General features: G+C 36.9%; 1 protein-coding gene across 1 annotated transcript; it reads left to right on the forward strand.

Annotated features, from left to right (window-relative positions):
* The first annotated feature begins 769 nt into the window (after nucleotides 1-769).
* LOC131874394 (uncharacterized) lies at nucleotides 770-17735 on the forward strand. The gene is made up of 4 exons (XM_059217746.1): nucleotides 770-1076; nucleotides 16658-16731; nucleotides 16831-16861; nucleotides 17385-17735. The coding sequence occupies exons 1-4, from the start codon at nucleotides 770-772 to the stop codon at nucleotides 17672-17674; spliced, it is 702 nt and encodes a 233-aa protein (XP_059073729.1). The 3' UTR covers nucleotides 17675-17735.
* The last annotated feature ends 5531 nt before the right edge of the window (nucleotides 17736-23266 follow it).

Raw genomic sequence — 23266 nt, forward strand, 5'->3', positions numbered from 1 at the left:
TACCACATTGGGCAATGTTTCAGGTTCTGTTGACAAGCTAGTAGAAATGACTACAGAAGATAAGGATGTCATGTGCCAAGTTCAAATTTTGGAAGTCGAAGAGGTCAAGTCCAGTGTGAAAGATATTTGCGAAGATGGAGGATGCAGTGGTGAGAAAACATTCGATGCCAATATCATTCCTTATATTGAGAGAAAATTGATAGCCACGCTAGTAGATTTTAGGATATTCACAAAAATTGTGAATTTGGAAAACCACATTACATTGGCTGGTGTGAGACTTTAAATAGATGCTCAAGTTGAGTGTCAGAGTCACAGATTGACTGTTAAGGAGTTTCCTAGGAAATCGGATTATAGCATGGAAGTTTTGCTAGAGGATCATCTTACTCTGCACAAAGTAGATAAGGGCACAAAGGAGAGTCATGCTCATGCATGAGAAGTTCCAATTCCCCACTATTTATCCATGGCTGCAATGAACGGTTATCAATCAAATGATGATTCCTCACTACAAGATGATGGCCAGTGTCGCTAGGGTATGGAGCCAGAGTATGAGGATGTCATGGTGATGATGTCTCGGGCCAAGGTTCAAGCTCATGATAACCAGAACAAAGAAAACAAGGTTACTCCTCTTTTGACTCAATGGACCAGCACAACAATTTATCCGCCATGCCAAAGCTTGTAGAAAATATGATTGATTCCACTTCTTTGCAAGGTGGACGTTTATTACAATGAGTGTTTATATAACTTCTTCATTATGGTATCTTGGGGAAACATGGCTAATGAGCAGTCTACAATTAAGGAAAAGCTTGGGCAAGTAAAGCCGTTACTTAATCCTTGCAATGATTTGATGGAGTTGGTGAGTAGTTTTAAAGTTACTGCTGTTCAAAATGACCAAGATGGGGACAGTTTGTTACAAAGTCTATGCATCGGTCACAACATGTATGATGTTTCTATGGTAAACCAAGAATGCCTCAACCTACATGAGGAGAAGCACGAGGAAGATTATTTTGATGTTTTGTCGAGGGGGAGCACAGGAGCAAGAGATGTTGATGGAGTATATTTTGACCCTACAGAACATGGTATCCTTCATTGTGGATTAATCTACAAGTTTGTGATTGAAAAGGTAGATGTTTGTGATAAAAGAATTATTAAATCTAATTTGAATTGGAAAAGCCTTATCCGTAGTGTTTGTGAGAAAAATCTAGCAAAATTGAAGTCTTTGATGCGCCTGATTGCGAGGTGAAGAATTGGAAATGTAGGGAATGTTGAGAGCATGGTTGTGTCAGTTAAGCTTCAAGTGGGAGATTGTTGGGATGTGAAGCCCAACATTCATGACCATTTGTCTTCTAGAGACTCTTTGTTTGAAGGCTCTATATGATTATAAATACAATCCATGCTTGATAGAGTTGTATTGAGTTATTGATTAATAGAAGGACTCCTTGTGTTTCTGGTGGACGTAGCCACTTAGTGGTGAACCACGTTCAACTTTGTGGAAACATCACTTTTGATTTCTTTTGGCCATAGAAACCTGAACCTTTGCAACCTAGTCAAGATATAATTTTTTCTTATCTTATCAAAAGTGAAATATGAAAGGATATTAGCCTTGAGTAAACCTAAGGATTCTTCACCTATGGATTTTCATCTTCCACATCCCCAAGCTAGAATTAAAGACTACATATACTCGTATATATGTTGCAGTCTCACCTCCTACATCCTATAGCGGTAAAAATGTAGCATCCTACATCACTCAACCTAATGAGGTTTCTCCAGATCCTTTTATAAAGGAGGAAAATAATCCTATGTTGATTGATCCCCAACCTTTACAAGTTTTGAATCATACCAAGAGAAATCATAATGTGAAAAAGAGACTATGAAAAAAGATGTGGTGCCATGTCTCATGAGATTTCTTCCTAAACGATTTCATCCACTAAGATGGAGAATGTTTTGATTAATAAAAATGAGATAGGTCTATACCATTATATATCTGCAAAGTGACACCTAGGGTGCATGAGAGATGTGTAGCTAGCAAAGAAACCCGCCACTAACACAAAGAAAAAACCAAACAAGGATACCTGAGAACCAACATAGAGACTAAAAACCTAGAAAGATCAAAACCCAATAAATAGACCAACCAAAAAATAAAAACAAGCAAAACTACCCATAAAAGGCATAAACAGATGGAAAACTACATGGGGGAATGTTTATCCTACAAATCTTCACATAAAATTATGACTTTGTCAAGAAATGAAACCTTTTTGGAACACCAAAACCTAGAGCCAGAAGATGCTGGAGTAGAATCTGAGGTAGCTTTCACTAGGGAATCCATGTTTTCTGCACTCACAATCACAGCCTCAATCTACTTACACTTCTTCTCCTTTTTCCTATTAAGATCAATCTATATGGTCTAGATATCTTAGAGAGAATATTTATGCATGTTGGTAGCCTTCCTGCAAGATGAGATGGCCTCCTCATATTTAACTTTAAGAGCCTTTTGGGATAACCTAATTTCTTCCATCTCTGATTTTGTCCCAGTCATTTTAAGCTTAGCTTCGAGGTCATTAATTTTCTCATTCACCTTGTTCGAGCTCTCTATTAAATCAATGAATTCATTAGCCACCTTCGAGACTCTATCCTCATCCAATCCCTCAACTCACATATTAGCCCTAGCTTTGACTTTAGCAACTATCTTGAATCTATTTATCTTCCTTATCTCCACATTCATCTACACAAAAAGCCATTCAATTAAATCATCCTACCTTTGCACATCGTTGTGAATGTCCTTCATAAGCTTGGTGAGGACTGTGATCGAGCTCAAGGGCTTAGGTATTTGTAAAAGGGGGAGGGTTTGTCAGAGGATAAGGAGGGTTAGCATCAACATTAACATTCTTGGTCAGGGACCAATCCAAGCCCATGGTTTTAGAGTTTGATTCATCATAGGAAAATAAGTCAGAATGTAAATCCTCAACAAATTTTGAACTCCTTATGCTTCTCAACCTATGATTTCCTTAACAAGATCCTTTTTAGAGGTGGAAATGGCTTTGAATTTCGCCATGCATGCAGAGTACTTTCTATCAGGAAATTTACGACCTGAATGAGATACTTCAATAGAGTTGGATGGGGTGATAATGAGGTCAACAAACAAATTGGGTTCATGGGTGAGCCCAAATTCAATAGTGGGGATCCCACCTAAGGGCGTTTGGTCAAAATGAAAATAAAGAAGCCTATGAATAATACCTTGGTTCAGGGGTTTTTCCTTTAGCTATAGCCCTAAAGATAAATTGAGGCAAGGAAGATAAAAACCGGTAACAAAAGTTCATTCTTCTCCCATATCACAGGTGGTTCAACATAGGGAATATCTGAAGGTGAAATATTCTCTTCCTACCATCGAGCATGAAGTATTTCATGAAGAGTAGGATAGCCTCCTTCCAAATACTTGGGAGATCCTCATGATTGTAGCCACTTTGGAATTCAGAAACCTCTTCACCAAATTGAAAGAACCAGTCAAAATCTTACTTCTAATTCCCCTTATGTTTTTTTGGAAAGGCAACACCGTTCAAAGCCAACCTGGTAGCTTTCACTACAGTTTCTTAAGACATCACAAAATTAATGCTCCCAATCTTCATATCATCATTTTTCTAGGCTTGAGTGAAGGTCGTAGATTAGTAAACGCAAAAAACCGTGTTACGTTTTAGGCCAACTTATCAGGATAAGTGAATATAAGTAATTCTAATAGAAAATTAATTTTAGTTAAACATATGGCCTATAGAGATTCATTATAGCTAAGTTATATATGGGCCACAACTTTTCCAACTATAAATGTCAACTAAATGTATATTTTATACCACCTTGCTCGTCTAATTACCAAAAATTAAAAAATTAAAAAAACTCATTGTTTCAACAACTCCTACTCTTATAAATAATATATTTTTTGGAATGTAAGAATACCCTTTTATAGATCTCACCATTATTTTTGAACTTATAGCACTCATATAGTTCAATATAATTCAAACCTCCTCTCATAGTCACAAACCTAGAGGCCAAAGTGTAAAAGAGAAAAGTCTGAAAGAAACAGTGGTGGGTACCAACACAAATAAAATTCTACCACCTTATCTAGCTTGGAAAGGAAAGGGAAAGAATAGAAAAAACTGAAAAAATAATCTTGAGATTACACATTATTAATGAGCATGTCATTCGTTGGACGTGAAATGGAACGAAGTAATGGCTCTGTGTGTACATGGATGTCGTGCTAGGCCCAAAGTGCCCTAGCCTGTTATTTGCACTCTGCTTGCTTCGTTCCAGGGGGGGAGTTCTTGCTTGTTGAGGGTCAACTTTTTCTTGCTCGTGGTGGGGTTTTTTGGGCTACCACAACATTTTTTTGCAACCCTCTTCTATTTCCTCTGCTCTATGTTGTCGTTGGGGTTTGTGGGGTTTTGGGGTTGGGTTTTCCGCCCCTTTTATTTTTCTTCTTTTGGTATTTTCTCTGGATCCATGGAGAATAGAGGAGTATCCTCTTCTCAGTTGGTCTCTAGAGATCTGGCTATGGCGGATCCGTCTAATTTGATGCATGCATGTGGAAAGGAACACATTGGTTATTCCCAATCAGGGGCAGGCATTTCTTCTTTGAAAGAGTCTTTTCGCATGAAAAAGGTGAATGGTTATTTGGAGAGATCCCAAGATCGCCCAGTTCTAGTTATTCAACTTGAAAAAATTTCAGAGGATGTTGAATATTGGTGCAACCATGCTCTCATATGCAAATTCATCAGTCTTCGCCTCTCTATACCTATTTTAGAGTCTTGGGCACGTCATGTTTGGAATCCTGAAGGAGACATGGACCTACTTATGGTAGCCAATAACTATTTTCTGGTTATTTTTTCCAACCTGGTAGACAGGAACAAGGCTTTTGAAAGTGGCCCTTATTTTTCAACCAGGTGGGACTCTTTATCAAACCTTGGCATATTGGCTTTAATTCTACTGAGCATCTTCCCTCTTGTGTGCCCGTGTGGATTCGATTGCTGAGGCTTCCGCTGGAGTTCTGGAGAGAAGATATTCTTCACTCAATCTCACTGCTTCTTGGTAAACCTGTGGGTTTGGCTTCACAAACTCAAGATCGAAAGGTAATTTCCTACGCTTGCATATGTGTAGAAGTTGATTTAAATAATCCTTTGCCAAACTTTATGGAAATCTGTTTGGGGACATCTTCTTGGATCCAATAGTTGGACTATGAGACCCTACCATTTAGATGCATATTTTGTCATGAATATGGTCATTTACAATGGAGATGCCCTAGAAATAAATCTTCTAAACCAACTGTTTCTGATCCTCCTCACTCTATTATGGGGGAAGATAGGGGGAAATCCCATATGCCTAATGGTCTTGCTGATAAAGATGGCTTCATTCCTGTGAAACCTCAAAATAAAGATAAGGGAAAGAAGAGAACCTGATTGGATAGGCAAAATGATGTCACGCTAAATAGGTTTGAGGTTCTAGAGGATTTGGTCCAAGAGGAAGGAGTTCCATTTGAAATGTCCTTGGGTGCCCAATTTCAGCATGAAGTGCTGGATGGGGATTCCAACAAAGAGGGTCAGACCCTATCTTTGGAGAATCAACAGGATATTCAAATGGTTACGGATTTGCCATCCCATGTTCAAGACAACAGACATCTTTGTGAGTCATAGGTTCCTGAAGGTGCAGTGGGCATGGTGTCTGCTCCCCCTTCCACTATTGTGGCTTCAAGTTTAGTGAAGAGTAACAAAGCCCCACCTATTTTAGGCTTGCAATAGAAGATCCTCAAAAAGGATTCTTTAGACAAACCTTTAAGGAGTGGATGAAAAATGGATCACGAAAAGGTTAAGCTTATTGGTGATACTTTGGTTGAGTTGGGGTCTATAAAGCCAATTGATTATCACTTCTCTCAACCACATAAATGATTGCACTCTCATGCAATATAAGGGGGTTGAACAACATCCCTAGACAAAAGGTTGTTCATAGATTAATTGACTCTGAGTCTCCTGATGTTGTTTTTATTCAGGAAACCAAACTTTCAGTGTATGGTTTGTCTAGTTGTGCTTGCTGTGTCTGGTCCCAGGGCCTTTGGCAGGGAGTGAGCTCTCATGGTAGTTTAGGGGGGGTTGCTTGCTTCTGGAACCCAAGGAAAGTTTCCCCTTTATGGTGGTTTTCTAGCAGGTCTTCCATTTCTATGGTCGCTTCTAGCTTTGAGATAGGAGAAAGATGCCTCTTCTCTAATATTTATGCTCCTATGGATCTTGTGGGTAAGTCTCATCTTTGGGCTCACATCAATTTTGTTCGGGCTCAGGATCCTTTTCTACCCTAGATTTTGGCTGGAGATTTTAATGTCAATACTAGTTTGGAGGAAAAGCGAGGTGGGTTATTCAGGCGTGATCCTTCCTCAAATTTACTCAGAGATAATATTGGTCTCTTGAATCTCATGGATGTGAAGCCAATTAATGGTGTCTTTACATGGAATAATAGGAGGAGTGGTGTTGAGGCTATCTCTAAAAGGCTTGATAGATTTTTGGTTTCCTACTTTTGGGTGCATGATAGGTGGTCCACCAGTTCAGAAATTCTTGATTGGAGGGGTTCTGATCATTGGCCTATTAAGCTTTCTATTACATCTTTTAGAACCTCCAAAAATCCCTCTTTCAAATTTCAATTGATGTGGCTTAGTGATCAGTCATTGAGGGATCTTATGGTTGATTGGTGGTATGAAGGGGTGTCTGCCCATGGGTAAGCTATGTACTCCTTTGGGAAGAGATTACAACATGTAAAATATAGGCTGAAGAGGTGGAATAAACAATGTTTTGGGAACCTGCATAGACACAAGATGGCAGCTCAATCCAAGATAGATGAGGCTACGCCTCAAATTAGGGATCAAGGGATGACTGTGGAGCTCAATATGGCTGAGTCCCTTACTCTAAAGGACTTAGAAGAGTGGGAGCTACATGAGGAGATTTTCTGGAAACAAAAGTCTCGTGTGGATTGGCTCCAAGAAGGTGATAGAAACACTACCTTTTTTCATAATTCTGTTAAGGCTCGTAGGCATGGTAGCTCTATTACCTCGCTCATTTCTTCAGAAGGGGTTCATCTTTCATCTAAAGAAGAAATTACTATGGAAGCTATCAGTTTTTTTTCTAATTTGTTTACCAAAGAGGATCCTGAAGCTATGGTGGAAGAGAGGGCCATCCTGAACTATATTCCTGCTCTTGTCTCTATTGAAATGAATGATGCTCTCTTGTGCCCCATTTTGTTGTCTAAATTTGAGGGGGTTGTGTTTCAAATGAAAAAAGGCAAGGCTCCTGGCCCTGACGGGTTTCCTATTGAGTTTTTCCAAGAATTTTGGGAGATTATAATGTATGATCTTCTAGATGTGGTTCAAGAATCTCATAGGAATAAACAAATGCTCAAATCTATGAATTCTACCTTCTTGGCTCTCATTCCTAAGAAGGAGGGGGCTAATAGCTTGGATCAGTATAGGCCTATTGCTCTATGTAATGTTGTCTACAAGATAATCACTAAATTGATTGATGAACAACTCAAACCTCTCCTCTACACTTTGGTTTCTCAGGAGCAAGGTGGTTTCATTAATAGAAGATAGATCCTTGATGGAGTTGTGATAGCAATGGAGGCTATTCATTCAATGACTTCCTCTAAGGAGAAGGTTGTGTTTATTAAACTTGACATGGCCAAAGCTTATGATAGGGTGAGTTGGGATTTCTTACAGAAGATCCTTTTGGCTTTTGGTTTTCGAGAAGAGTGGGTGAATTGGGTTCTTATTTGTGTGACTTCTACCTCTTTCTCAGTTCTTATTAATGGGGAACTCTCACAATTGTTTAGCGCTTCGCGGGGGCTTTGGCAAGGGGACCCTCTATCTCCCTATTTATTTATTCTCATGGCTAAAGGTCTTGGCAAATTTCTCACTTCCCAGATGAGATATGGTCTTATTCCAAGCTGGAGTTGGAATAATGCTTTACCTCCCTACTCCCATCTTCAGTTTGTGGATGACACAGGTTTGATGGGTAGGGTCAGAATCAATGAGGCAGTGAATTGCAGGAGAGCTTTAGATATCTATTGTAAAGCCTCAGGTCAGAAAATTAATGAAGATAAATCATCCATATATTTCTTTAATACCCCTTAGCTTGTTTAGAATAGGATTGCCAGGATCCTCAGATTTCAGATGGGGTCTCTTCCGTTGTTGTACCTTGGGATTCCTTTAGATTTGGGGGGTGAGCGCGGAGATTTTGGCAAGGAATTTTGGATAAATTTCATTGTAAGGTTAATCATTGGACCTATAGGTGGTTATCCTCTGCTGGAAGAGTGATTCTTCTGAAGAATGTGGTGCAAGCACTTCCCATTTATAGGTGTTTTGTGCAGGCTCCCCCCTCTAGCTTTGTGAGAGAGTTTGATGCTCTTTCTTGTCAATTTTTTTGGTCTAGTAGTTTTCTTTCTTCTAAGTGGAGTTTAGTTAAATGGGACTCTGTTTGTAGACCGAGACATGCTGGGGGTCTTGGCCTGAGATCTATTTCTTTGGTTACCAAGGCCATGGAGGCTAAGCTATATTGGAGGTGGTGTAACATTCAAGATCAGGTCTGGGCCAAGATTTTAACCCACAAGTATCTCCCTGGTGCTAATGATCATGAGGTTCCTCATCTCAGTTTAGTGGGTAGGGGCTCTTGTATATGGGATACTCTTAAAAAAGGTGCCCAACTTATTAAAGATGGTCTTTTCTGGATTTGTAATAGAGGTTGTGAAGCTCTTTTTTGGCAGGGCTCTTTGGATGGTCACCCTCCTATTTTGTCTCATTACCCTCAGCTTCAGCCTCTTTCCAACATTTTCAGTGATGCTGGATGGGTTATGGTGGATAGTTTTAAAATAGTTAGGCGCATTGGACAGGTTGAGGTGACTTGTTGGAAGGATCCTCTTGAATGGCCCTTGGGTGGTTCAGATGAAGATCGTGTGGTGTTGTTTAATAACTTGGAGGATAGTTTATATAGTTCCCTCAAGGAGAGAGATATTCTGGCTTGGGGTCCTAATCCAAAAGGCAAGTTTTATGTTGTTGAAGGTTATGCTCAGCTTGATAGGCAATTGCATGGTATAACAGATGTTCCCTAGTGGAAGAAGGTTTGGAATAGCTTTTCCTGGCCAAAATGTAATTTCTTCATATGGGTGGTTGCTCAGAGGAAATGCCTCATGTGGAATAATCTTCGTAAGAGAGGCTTCCAGGGACCATCTATCTGTTATCTTTATATGCATAATGAGGAAGACTGCTCCCACTTGTTTTTTCTATGCCCTTTCTCTAGGGATATTTGGCACAAGTGGTGGGAGGCTTGGCAACATGCTTGTTTTCATGCTACCTAATTAATTGAATTTTGGGATAGCTTGGGCAGACCCCCAGCAAAGACCTCTTTTCTTCAAGTGGCCTAGGCTATTAGGCCAGTGCTTATTATCTGGAATTTATGGCTGGAAAGGAATCGAAGGGTCTTTTGTGATTCACATATAGGGAGTTCTTAGCTGTGGCAGAAGATAGTTAATAGGCTTCAGGAGACAATCTCGGCTAAATGCAATTTGTCTGTAAGTGTTGATCCAGGTGATTATGCTATTGTAAGGAATCTACAATTGGAAAACATTAAAATGGACTGTGTTTATAGAAATTGATCTCGTCATGCAAAGAAGCAGATAAGTAAAGATTGAAGGTGGATTCCCCCTCCTGTGGGAATCTTAAAAATTAATACTGATGGCTCTTCCTGTGGGAATCCTGGGCATGCAGGTATTGGAGGTAAAGGTAGAGGTGATGATGGTTGTTCAGTTTTTTTCTTCTCTATTTACACAGGGTAGCACTCCAACAATCTTATGGAGGCCCTAGCTATTAAGATTGCTGTTGAGCGGGGCTACTCTTTAGGATGCAGAAAGATTATTTGTGAGTCAGACTCTTAGATTGTTGTGGACATGTTGAACAAACAAAATTTGAATGATGTGAGGTGGAAATTAGCTTCTATGGTCAGACAGATTTTACAAATGTGTACCACATTGGAATTTGTCTCCTTTTGTCATATTCCCAGGGAGTGGAAAAGAGTGGCTGATTGTTTGGCCAAGTGGGCTTCAGAGCATGTTGATGGTTGGGATTTTAGTGGTAGCGATGGTATACCTCATGATTATCTTGAAACTTTAGATAGGTTAATGCTTGAAGATAGGATGATGCAAGAGCACCCTGTGGTGTAGGATCAAATTCCCTTTTCTATTTGGTTCTTTTTATTGTCATTTGTGAGGCCCTTCCATGCTCTAGATGAGCCTATTTTTTTGTGCAATTCCAAAGTAGCTGACCTTCAGCCCTATTTTGTGGAACATCATCTTTCTCAGGGCTTTTCAAAAAGGTATTATCATTGGAAATCCGACGGCCGGATCTACTGCTATGGTCACTAGACTTGTAGTGGTGGTACTGGTGGTTCCTTTAGGATCCTTTTAGTTTTTTGTTGTTGTCTTGGTGGGCTTGAGGCCTCTTCTTTGTATTTCTATGATTTCTAAATAAATCTTTACCCCCTTTTTTTTCAAAAAAAAATGAGCATATCATTCGAGATCATGACACAAATGACATTGGGAACTTCATGTAATCAGAGCCAAACTTTCAAGTTATTAAACATCGTGCCTAGACTGGCTAACTTGTTCGCCAGCCTATTCTCCTTGCATCGCACATGGAAAAATTTGACTTCATCAAAGGTAAGGTGGAGGGTGTGACATTTGTTGATGAGAGGAGCAACCGTTTAGTCCGACCTAGCCACCTTATTGAGCATAATGATGGTTTTATGAGAGTCGCCTTCACCATTAAGTTTTGTAATGCCCAAGATGGAAAATGTTGACTTGATCCCATTTACGCAAATTTTTACTAACCCTAGGGAGGATCTTACCTTAATCAACCACATCATAAATTAAAGTTATCTATGCAAAATGATCACTCGTTTCCCTTGCACACTAAAAATCCTATTATGATTAATCTGGATGATGAAGTTGATGCTAACATTGTGTATAGCTAATGATTATGATGATATGTATGAAAATTATTGACACTAATCATGAGGTATCTTCAATATTTTCAAAATCATTAATCCTGTCTCCTAGTGACAAATAAATTGATTCATGATTAGAGCATGGTCCTTATTTAGAACTTGCAGTAGCTCCATATATTATGCTTGTCATGGATCCTCTTATATTTTTCCCAACATTCCTAAATGATGTTAAGCAAGAGACTAATGAATCTCTTAGGCTTTGAAGTGATATAGATTATGATCACATTCACAAACTTTTCATTCTTCAAAGAAGAGTATATTATTGGGTCAGTCTTAATGACCTTATGATTAGAAGGAGATGCCTCTAGGATATCACCTAGAGCATCATCCAACATATCAAAGAGATCCTTCAAGAATGCCTTATAAACCACATCAAACTATAGGAGGAAGAGATCCGACATAAGGTGATTCATGTCAAGTTTAGAAAAATGTTCAGGTCTAGATTAACTACCCTTGAGATGATAACATCTCAAGGAATAAGTTAGCCTTCACTACCTCACTTAACTAGAACTTTGGTGAGCCAAGAAGATCAATAGTAAGAAAATAAAACTATGCTAAGATAGACAATAAAAATAGTAGAATAATAGAAGCATGTAGCGTAAAACTAAATGTTCAAAAACTAAAACCTAGTGAGATATAGATTTTAGCATCAACTTAACAAAGGCTTATCTTTGGATGCTAGTGTGCTACTAGGGTATTTGTGCACTGCACCATTGTCTTTACAATAAGGGAATGAAAAAATACTAGAGACCACTTTGAAAATAGCTCTACACTCCTTGAAGTTGTTTGCCACCTACACATACTCAGATGGGGAAAACTTTTGGGCCTGTATAGGGGTTTTCCATAGTGAAACCTCCATTTTGGTGTTTCCACCTCTATTTTCTCTCCTAGAGGTACTTGATTGTTATCATAATCATTGTATTTTTATATGTGGGTACACCAACAAGGGGTTTGACTTAGATTAGTTAATATATAACATAGTATTTTCCCCTCTTTTATGTGTGTAACTACAAATCTAAATAAATTAATTTGTGACAATGACACCTATAAACAAAGTAGAGTAGATTTAATATAAGATCTAGGTTGGTATATTGTTTAAATGAACTTTCCTAGTAGTTGGCAAGAGTCTCTTGGTGCAAAAGTGGTTGTGTAGGGTCCTCTCCTATTATAGGTTTGTCCCTATGATGTTTTTGAGATGGTGTCAACCTCAAGTGGGGAGTGGTGTTCGAATGCAGGTATCCTTTTCTCTTGATATTTAAACTACTTCCTTTAGTCATGATGTGTTTCTATCCCTGAGTAGTGGTGGGTCCTTCTCCCTAGACCCTTTTCACCCTATACTAGAGCAAAAAGATTTGGCAAATGTGAAGGTTGTCATTCTCTAAGCTAAGGTAAGTGGGTCCTTTCCCTCTTAAAATGTGTGTCTATGAATCTTCTAGGTTTTGGAAGGATCCTTTTAATAGTGAGAATTCTTTTGCTACTAATGGGATCTCCATTGAGCATTCTATTATTGGAAATGGTTTAATGCTAAGGATCTCTCCTTGGATCGGACTCTAGATAAAATGGGAAACTCTTTCGGGATAAATATTTGGGAGTATGCCCTAATATTATTGTTGTAAGGGAATGGGCCTCTTCTTACTTATCTATTAAAGAAACCATTACCATTTTTGTGCTCTGCATAAGATTATTCTATTTTTGTTCTCTTTGAGCTAGGTCTATCTTCATATTCTTACTTTTGGTCCCTAGTTCTTCAGTAAGAAGCACTTCCTATTGTGCAAGTGGTGCCTGGGTTTTGAAACTTCTGTTCATTTGGATGGTGCTATCTTAACTTGTGTTCACTTTTCGTGTTTTCCTTTGGAGTTTTGGGATGAAGAGATTACTGTTGGAATTGCCAACTCTTTTGACTAATTTCATTCTCTTGATTTTTCCACTAAGAAAAAAGCCAAACTACTATTTGCTTGTATTTATGTTTGTGTTGAGCATGTTAAAGAGCTTCCTTTATAGATTTCATTGAAGTATTGTTTCTATGTTACAAAATTTCATAAATTCACTCATTTGTGTTGGTTGTTCTCTTTTATGGGTCACTAAAGCGATGCTTGCCTGAAAAGTGGTCATCCAAAGTTTGGTCCCCCTCCTAGCCCCAATGGGAAGGAAATTATTCCTTATCTTCTTTATTTTTCTATGAAAGGTCCTCCTTATCCTTTGGTTTTCGATTCTTACCCCTTGGTTGAGTTTGTGTTCAATAAGTTGTAGTCCCCTCTTGCCCCTTCCATTGGTGAGATTGGATTGATGGCTTCATGTGATGTGAGAGATTTTTTAGAGACTCTTCCTTTGGGTTCTATAGAGATACTGAATGCTCCTTCTTTAGCTTCACTTTTTCAGTCGGCTTTTTTGGATGATGAAGCTTGTGATAAGACCATTATAGTTGATTTGATATCAGTGAATGGCCCTTGGATGGATCAAGTTCTTGATTTGGTTCCTCATGTTGATTTGTGTTGTGTCTAGGTGGAAGAGCCTCTTCCTCAGGTAATCCTATGATTGATTTGCCTTTGATTGTTATTGTATCTTCTTTGGCATCTAGGTTCCCTGCCCCTTTCGACCCAAATGGGGTTGATGTGGAGAATTGTGGACAATTTTGCCCCTTTGATCCCTCTCATCAATATTACTTCTCTTGAAGGTCCTTCAGGGCCACTTGTGAAGATTCCTTCTGTAGACACCTAAAATTATCCTAAACCAATTAAATAAATATTTATTAGTTATTTAATTATTTAATAATTAATTTACTATTAAATAAATATTTAAATTTATTTAATCTAGTCCCATTTCTTCTATTAACTAAATACATACTTTTATTTATTTAATTAATTCATTATCTTTTTCTCTCTCTAAATCTTAACCCTCCAACTTGTTTAAATAAAATCATTTTCATTAAAATGCTAATATCTTTGTCTTCCAATCTTGGGGTTCATTTCATTGTCTTTAATCCATTGTATTGCCAACTTAAGGGTGATCACCCTCTCCTCCATGCAATCCAAAAGTGCATCCCCCCTACAAGAGTTTTTTTAATTGTCCATGTGTCTATTCTTTAATCGTGGATAATTTATTCCTCTTTGGATCAAAACAGTCCACATCCCATTTGAATTAGGGTTTAGAGATTTAGGTTTCCAAATTCTTTTTGTTTAGGATTTCTGGCTGGAATGATCCACATTATGCAGCGCATCCCCCCTAATCAAGAGTTTTTTTAATTGTCCATGTGTCTATTCTTTAATCGTGGATAATTTATTCCTCTTTGGATCAAAATAGTCCAGATCCCATTTGAATTAGGGTTTAGAGATTTAGGTTTCCAAATTCTTTTTGTTTAGGATTTCTGAGTGCAATAATCCACATTATGCATCCTGCTATGCCATCTTAAAGAAATATATTAGGTATCTTAAATTTTCACCATTTGTTTCCAAAGACAATCAACCCTCAAACCAATTTCTTTTGGAATTGGCTTAATTGACAATCTAGAGTCTTGCATAAATATAAGAAACCCCTTCAACAATGTTTGATGTCCATTAGAGTCCTAATAATCTTCCAATATTCACTAGACATTCTTTTGACCAATACTCCAAATTCGAAGGGATTATAATCTAATTGAAATAGGCTCTTTGTGAGGTGAAAAATTGAATGGATTTAAGTTTGCCGGCCTTTTATTACATGTGGAGAGTGCTTTCCCAAAATTTACATAAGCCTCCCTGGTGAATTCGGTAGAAACAACTACAACCAAATTTAATAATTTCCTGCGTTTGCCAAATTTTTGTCACCCAAGCCCCTTTTGTTTTGGGTCTATCGATCCGAGGGCCAACAGAGTGGCATAAAATTGCTGATCCTTCTAACATATCTGCATCACTCTGGACTTCTTCAAAAAGATAGATAATCTCTGTCTCATTCATATTTCTCTTAAGATTTCCATGCTTGCTTATTTTACTAAATTATTTATTATTGCTTTTGGAAAGGCTTGCATTCATCCATTGTTTAATAGTAAAGTATACATGTTTTATTTATACTTTAAATTAAATATAAAATTTTTAATTTTAAAGTTTTTATTGTAAGTAAGAATATGGTTTAATTATAATTATAAGATTATTTCTTGGTATAATCATTTTTATTTTTTTTGTCTTTTGTAATGTTCAAATATTATTTGAATTTTGTAATAATAATAAGATTATTTTCCATCATTGTTATTTATATCATAATAATTTATGTTTTATAACAAATTATTATATTTCAGTTAATTCATTGTATTTTTAAGAAAAACTTTTAGTTATAGTTTTCAATAGAAACTAAAGTATGTTTGATAAGATTATTTTGTTCTCATTTTAGTGGTCTTTGTCTCTGGTAGTGAGACTTTATATTCAACAAACATTTTTTTGAATGTGTACTATTATTCTCTTTCATCATGTTCTTTTAACAACTAAAAACTTGAAAACTTATCATAAGCATACACATTCTTCTAACCATGTTTGTACCATAGACTTTGTTAACTTGGTTATTGATCATATTCGTGCATACACATTCTTCTAATCATTTGTGACCATGTTCATACTACACACTTTGTTAACTTGATTATTGATCATATATGTGCATACACATTCTTCTAATTGTGTGCGAACTATAGACTACTATGCTAAGCTAGTAAAAAATTAAGAGCTTTTATTTATCATTTTTGTGCATACACATTCTTTTAACCATGTTCATATTAAAGACTATAATAAAAGTCTATAATAAAAGTCTAGAATATGCGTTTAATTTCACTCATACCTAGCATTTACACTTCATATATAATTATCTTAATTTTTATTGATTGAAATCTTCTCCAATAATTAAATTAGATAATATTTAAAATTTAATAAAAACAAATTTCAATACATTAATATTTCAATTTACAGACTCAAAAAAAAAAAGAAGAAGAAGAAGAAGAGAGGAGGACCCAAAAAAAATAAAACAAAATAAAATTTCCTCACAAGTACCAGACCCATTGACTTTGCCTCCACGTTTCTCTCCAACTCCCTCGCTTTCGTTCTCCTTATTTATACCTCCCATCTCCATTGTCTCCTTACCATTGGCTTTGGATTTACCTGAGTTACTCAGCTGGATGAGCTCTCTAGGTTTTCAAAAGTAATGTCAGTTACTAAGGATATTTGAAGGTTTTCGCCTGCAGAACACAATGGATCGCGGATCTGCTGCAGGTACTTGTGAATTGGGTTGTTCATATCTAGGATTTTTTAATTGGGTCCGTACGATTTTGTTAATAACTGTATTATTTTGTTTCCTTCAGATTCGAGGCTTATCATATCTGCTAGTGTTGTGGAGAGCGCAAGGGTTAGGAGGGCTTTGAGCAGATGAAGGCAAGTGGAACGTGAAATCGATATGTGGACAGAGCTGCTGCGCCATGGTCCTGTGGACAGATCTGCTGCTTCCAAAATGGCGCTCGGAGAGAGAAACGGAAGAAAGAACCAGAGAGATGTAAGTAGCCAGACAGATTCTTACGAGTTTGTTGTTCTTGACATTATTTTAAAAACTGATCTAAAAAATGTATGCTTTAGCCTCAGTATTGAAGGTGCGAAACTGGACTTCATTGTTCCGCTCCAAGAGGTCATCTGACAAGAGCTCTGTACAGGTATGAAAGCGCGTTAAAATATTCAAGCCCGTCTATCAAATTATATGTTTAATAAATAAGATTGCGGCAAATTTCTGAAGAATGTGTATTGATATGTAGGAAGAAGAAGTGGATCCCGGATCTGGAGCAGGTAAACTGGGTACATGTGATTTTATAAAACGAATTGGGTTTTTCTCATCTAATTATTTCAATTCCGTACAATGTTGTAAACAATTCTATAGTTTTGAATTTACCTGAGATAATAGGCTGGGTTTTTTTAAAGTAACCCCAAGTTTAGGGTAGGCAGAGCATAATGGATGGCGGATCTGAAGCAATTAAACCGACTGGGTACTTGTGATTATATAAAACGAATTGGGTAGTTCACGTCTAGCTTTTTCAATTCCGTGCGATATTGTTTATCGCCAGAATAATTGTATTATTTTGTATTTGGATTTGCCTTGGATATTCAGCTGCTGAGGCATCTAGGGTTTTTTAAGGTAGCATCAGTTAGGTAATTTCAAGTTTAGGGCCGACTGAACGTAATGGATCATGGATCTGGAGCAGGTAAACCAACTGGGTAGTTGTGATTTTATAAAACGAATTGGGTTGTTCTCGTACAGTTTTTTCAATTCGATACTATGTTGTAAATAATTGTATTGTTTTGTTTTCTTCAGATTCCAGGCTAATGAGATCTGCTATTGTCGTGGAGAGCGCAAGCTGTAGATGGAAGCCAATTGAAGCTCAAAAGAGGATGTCCATTTTCGCTAGTGGAACGAGAAATCCGTCTTTTGAGCAAATAAACCGCATTTCTGCAGAGCTGAAGCCTCATGGTGTTGTGGAAGTTGATAGTAGAGCTTGCAGGAATTATTTCCTTTGCAGTCCTGCAAGACTGTTTTCTCGTTTGTGTAGTGTAGGGTTTCACAGACAGAGTCTGACTGAGGACATTCTAAATAAGAAAATGTAGTAGCACATGGTCTATATTGCTGTGATGCTACAAAAATAAGATACGTTTAGAGATCATGTACCACTGGCATAGTTTATATATATATGACATTTTTAATGATTACCTTTTCATATTTGGATTTCGGATAGATTTGACGAGAAAATGTTGTTCCTTTAAACTTCTTTTAGCTTCCTAAGTGAAACTCTAGTATCAGATTTTACTGTTCTTTTAGCTTCCTTAATGAAACCCTAGTTTTAGGGAATTTGGTGAAAATAAATAAATAAAATTACAGTTTAGATTGATGATTTGCAATTGCATCTGGTGAGGTTCGGATCTTCTTGGAGGTCGTTTTGCTGCTTCAGATGTGGGCTTCGTAAATAATGTTCCCACCCACAGTAGATAATGCTCTCTATGTGTATTTTCTGATGAAAAACCGTGGAAGGGGTTGCTTGTTTTAGCTTTATGCCTTGCCTGGTATTTTTAATCCCTCCCGATCGTTATGGTTAGTGGCCTTGCGTAGAGTTTTAACTTTGTCTTGGGCAGAGGCGGCCAGCAGACCATCACTTATGTAATAATTTTTATTTATCAGTATATCTTTCTCTTACATATCAATACATAAAATGTAATTTTTATGTAAATTAAAATAATTAATATTCTGGCAACACTTCTCCATAAAGGCTTTTCTCAAAAAAAGACTGAAGATTTGTGTAGAAAGTATTCAAGGCAGATTTTTTTTTTGGGAGATTTAAGTAGCGTTATAAGAAATATAGATGGAAATCTTCCCATTCTTTTTCTTAAAGACTATATGGTGAGGATAAGAAATGTAAATTCGCTATATTGAAGATGAGAAACCTTTTTAGGCTAGAAAATTTGGAATCAAGAAAAATGTGAACTTCCTTTAGAACTTCTTTCGATTTTCAAAATTGAAGAGAAAAATTGCATCAAAGATTACCTAGAGGCTGATGGTGTTACCTTATTTGTTCCAAAAGATAGAATTAATGCTTGGGTGGTTGAAGAGATAGTTGAGGAACTTGGTCCTAAGCCTCCAAAGGAGTCTATTAGCTTCCTCATTATCCTTCCTCTCTGGTTTGTTAATGTAAAAGTCCTTGTTCGTGTTCGGCTCATCACAAGCATTGACTCTTCTGTTCTCTCCCTTGGTTCACATCATGCTTTGTTTGGGACATTTCAATTTTGTTTTGATTGTAAATAATGTTTGTTTTTTCTTGGTGGTCCTCAATTCCTCTTGCTTTGGTTGGGTAATTTTGTTTGTTTCTCTTTTTGCATGTTTTTATTAAAAGAAAATAGATTTTGAAGGGACCTGAAACCCTTTACAACAAAATCGTCCAATCATAGAAAATAAATGCTAACAAAGCACTTGATACAAGCACAGAAAGAACAACAAAAATAGGAGAACAACCCTCGAAAAGATCGAATCCTCGAACAATATCACCATGACTATCCATTGTAGTCAAGATGATCGGGATGATCGGGTTTGAGATTAGATCGATGCTAGATGAAAAATAATGGTGAACAAAATAGGAGGAAGGTTCCTTTTCACTAAGTATTGTACTGGGAGATTTCACATGGGAATATAGCAGGGAAAGAAATGACTTTCTAAATTGTTGTCTTTTTGGAAGAAAGAGAAAGATAGGTGGGGAAGACGATGTTGAAATCATAGATCAAGACTAATTCATATCCAAGGTTATTATAGGAAGATTGGAGAAGAAATGAAGAAAGAAGGGGTAGAGAAAAATGGAGGAATGTGTGAGCAATTTTAAACTACTGAAAATAATGAGATGATGCGTTGTGTAAATATAGGAACAAATAAAATACCTATTGGTAGAAAGTCAAGATTGAGAAAATAGACCTTCTAGATGTACTCAAATTTTTGGAATCCCTATCCTCAAAAGGAGAGGACTTTCAAAGGTAAATTTACAGGAAACCCTAGAATAAAATGGGTAGGAAGAAAATATATTAATGAAATATCCTAGAGGGGACATCCCACTAGAGACATAAATAATGGTAAGGGAGGGAAGGTAGCTCTTGGAATCAAACATAAAGGGATCATGAAAAATAAAAAGTAGGATATATCGAGAAAGAAATGTTGGCTTGTTTGCATAACTGTGTAGATGAGCTGTTGACTATACCAGTAGAGGAATGATGATGACATGATCAGTTATTAGTGTTGTCATTGTTGGAAACCTATGCCAATCAATGTTTGATTATGATGGAATCGGTAAATTGGTGATGGCGGGAAACTTGTGGTTTGAGAAATAAGCTTTTATGATGGATTTGTGTTTGTGACCAAGACCGCATCCTATGTTGATTACCAAAAGGCCTATTTTGAAATTCTGATGGAGTTGTACTAAGGTTTTAGTAGGGTTTTAGGACTAGTGATGAATTCACTAAATCAGTAATGATTTTTGATTTGACGTTGATTGGTGGTGAATCTACATAAAGAAGATAACACAACACAACCTGCATGAATGATTTGAAATGTGTTTTAGTGTAGAAGATGGTAGAATTTCTTGGGAATGATTTTCTAAGGATTTGACTTCTATATTGATTGGATTTTTGTGATGGGTTATGAATAATCAACAACTGATGTTCTTTATTGTAAATTCATGGTGTAATTAGGTTTTATGGCCGACTTAGTTGTTATGGCTATTTAGGGTGACACAAATGATGTTTTATGTGCTAGTGGCATTTGGAGAATGAGTTAAGATGTCCCAAAGATGATAGACATATGCTTGAGTGTTGCGGATTGTGAAGCAAAACAAGATCTAATTTAGTAAGATGTAAGTGTCAAGTGATAGATCATTTTTTAGTGTTGCTCCCTAATAGTTACAGCAGCTTAAATCCCTTAACTGAGTAGGTCCTAACATACCTTTGTCATCTACGTCCCCTAAAAGGGAAGCTCACAAAATATTTTTTAAATCCTCTAACCAGGTTGATCCTAATAGATCATTATGATCCTAGCTGGAGTGATAGGCAAATCCCTTAACTGGGTGACTCCTAACAGGGTCTTCTCTTAACCGGGTGTATTGTAAGCTCTTAACCAGGCTAAGATCCTAACAAGGCATATTTAAAAAGAGTACAAATTATTGTGGGTACCAATTCCAATTGTGGTTTTTCCCATTTGGGTTTCCACATCAAAAATCTTGGTGTTTATGTGTGGAATGTCTTTTTATGAGGTTTATGTTTACATACATTATTTCTGAGATATAGGTTGTGATATGTTATTTATAGTTTATCAGAGATTACTAGTACTGATATGAAATGATTACGGATTTGATCTGATTGATAAGATTGATTGGTTGGATGATCAAATTGATGTGATTGATTAAGGGAAAGATGTTGGCAATTATGATAAATGGTTTTTGCAAATCTGATTGAAAGGTTGTTAGATCTAATTGTAGAAGTGAAGATTTATGTTAAGAAGTTTCAAATTTGATTCTAGTTGGATTTAGATTCAAAGTTTAAGTTATTGTTAATACTGATTCACCCCCCTCTCAGTATTAACCGAATCTTCATAAGATTAATAAATGGTATCAGAGCTTTGGTCCTCTGTGTGCAGAAAAGCTTAACCCCTTGAGGAAAAGATTCTAAGGAAGACTAGATGATGAAGAAAGACGGTCTGAAATTCAACAAGGATAACTATAAGATTTGGAAAGACAATGAAGATATATCTCAAAGGTGTTGGTGCTCAATAATGGAAACATGGTGAAACATCATATGTGACTCCTACTGCTCCCTTGACACCATATGAACTTGAAGATCAGCAGGAGAACGTGCAAGCCCTTGAAGCTATTTTAAGTATTTTATCTGATTCTAAATATATTGATGTTCAAGGATTGGAAATCGCACAAGAGGTTTGAGAAAAATTGGAAACAATTCATGGAGGAGATGAGCATGTACAAAGAGCAAATGAGGAAAACTTCAGAGGAAAATTTGATGACATAAAAATGCAAGAAGGGGAAAATATTGCATAGTATGGTAAGAGAATTAAAGAAATTGTTGGCGGTATAAAAGGTGTTGGTGGTAAAATTGATGATGATGTAGTGGTAAGTAAAATGATCATAACTCTCAAAACTCAGTATGCTATTAGAGTATCGGCAATCCAAGAATTGAGATCCATTTCAAAGGATAAGGTAACTGTTGACTTTTTGATTGGTAATATTATAGCCTTTGAGCTAAATAGTCTTAACAATAGTGTGGTAAAATCTACTGAATCTTCTTTTAAAGATTTTGTTACTGGTTCATCTGCAAGAAAAGGAAAGAATGTATATCTAAGTCATGAGTGTAGATCTAGTCATGGAGGTAACCGGGAGAGTGAAGACACTGACAATCAAGTAATAGAATTTGAAGAATTGCTAGCAAAGAGATTTCCAAGAGGCACCGGTAAGTGTAAAGGAAAGCTACCTTTAAAGTGTCTCTCTTGTAGTAAGATTGGTCATATTGCTGCTAACTACCCTAATAGTGATAAGAAAAATAAGTTCAAGAAATTCAAAGGGAAAGGTAGAAAACACTGTTATGTTGTAGTGGATGAAGGGGTATCTGATGAAGAATTTGAAGATGAAGATGACAATGAAGAGATTGTGTTTTTAGCTGTAAAGGAAGAATTGTCTGATGAGAAGGCACTAGTTTCTCATGTAGAAAACAATAATGAAGGGATTATAGATAGTGGTTGTTCACATCACATGACCAGAGACAAGAGTAAGTTCTTAACTCTTAATGAATTTGATGGAGGTGTTGTTAGTGTAAAGTGGAAAACTGGATCCTAGTGACTCCCCACCTAGGAGAGAGAAAGGAAGCCACTAGGATGATTTTCACTTGGGAGAACTTTACATTCAAAAGAGGGGCTTGAATCTAGTAGATCCAGGTCCAAGGGAGATAAGGATGTTAGTTCCAAGTAGATTGCGAGGGTGGAATTGTGATTTACCCTCTTTTGTAAATGAGAAAGTTGGCTTGTTGACTATGTGGAAAAGAGAGAGAAAATGAGTGAAATGAAGAGCTACCAATTTAGGATCATGTTATAACTTTGGATTTGAGCTAATTAGACTGATACGGATCTGACCTACAAATCTAGAGAAAATTCATCAAGACCATGGCATGAATGGACATGGTCCTCCACAAAATCAACGAAATGAAAAGGGTTCTTCTATCTTTGCAAATGAAGCCTAAACCTGCAATTACAGATGCACACCTACAACCTACATAGAGAAAAGAGAGGAAAAGGGAATTTTGGATAGGGGTTTGCCTCAATCAAATCCCGATGAGGAATCAACCTTGAAAGAAATTAATTGCAAATGCTTGAATTTAAACAATGAAAATGTATACCTTGTAGATCTGTAGCTTGTTGATGATGATTGCTTTTCTTCTTAAATGTAAACAAAAGTGTTGCATGAAATGGCATGTAACATGAAAAAACCTAGCACACATACATGCTTGAAAATTAATGTTGAAATATTACTCCAATGGATGAATGAAGAAGACTTGAATGCTTGAATGCTTGATGATGTATATCTTTGCCTATGCTTGCTTATCATCCCTTTTCTTGAAGTTCTCCTCCCATTCCTTCTTCTGCAAATGAGAAAACCAACTACCTTTAAT

The sequence above is a fragment of the Cryptomeria japonica genome, chromosome 3 (genome assembly GCF_030272615.1).
Source record: "Cryptomeria japonica chromosome 3, Sugi_1.0, whole genome shotgun sequence".
Taxonomy (NCBI): domain Eukaryota; kingdom Viridiplantae; phylum Streptophyta; class Pinopsida; order Cupressales; family Cupressaceae; genus Cryptomeria; species Cryptomeria japonica.

What these genes read in the sequence shown, in the direction of transcription:
- LOC131874394 (XM_059217746.1), top strand. Translation starts at nt 770, where the DNA reads ATGGCTAATGAGCAGTCTACAATTAAGGAAAAGCTTGGGCAAGTAAAG. An exon ending in CTGACAAGAGCTCTGTACAG is followed by an intron (nt 16,732 to 16,830) that starts GTATGAAAGCGC and finishes ATTGATATGTAG; the next exon opens with GAAGAAGAAGTGGATCCCGG. An exon ending in GGATCCCGGATCTGGAGCAG is followed by an intron (nt 16,862 to 17,384) that starts GTAAACTGGGTA and finishes TGTTTTCTTCAG; the next exon opens with ATTCCAGGCTAATGAGATCT.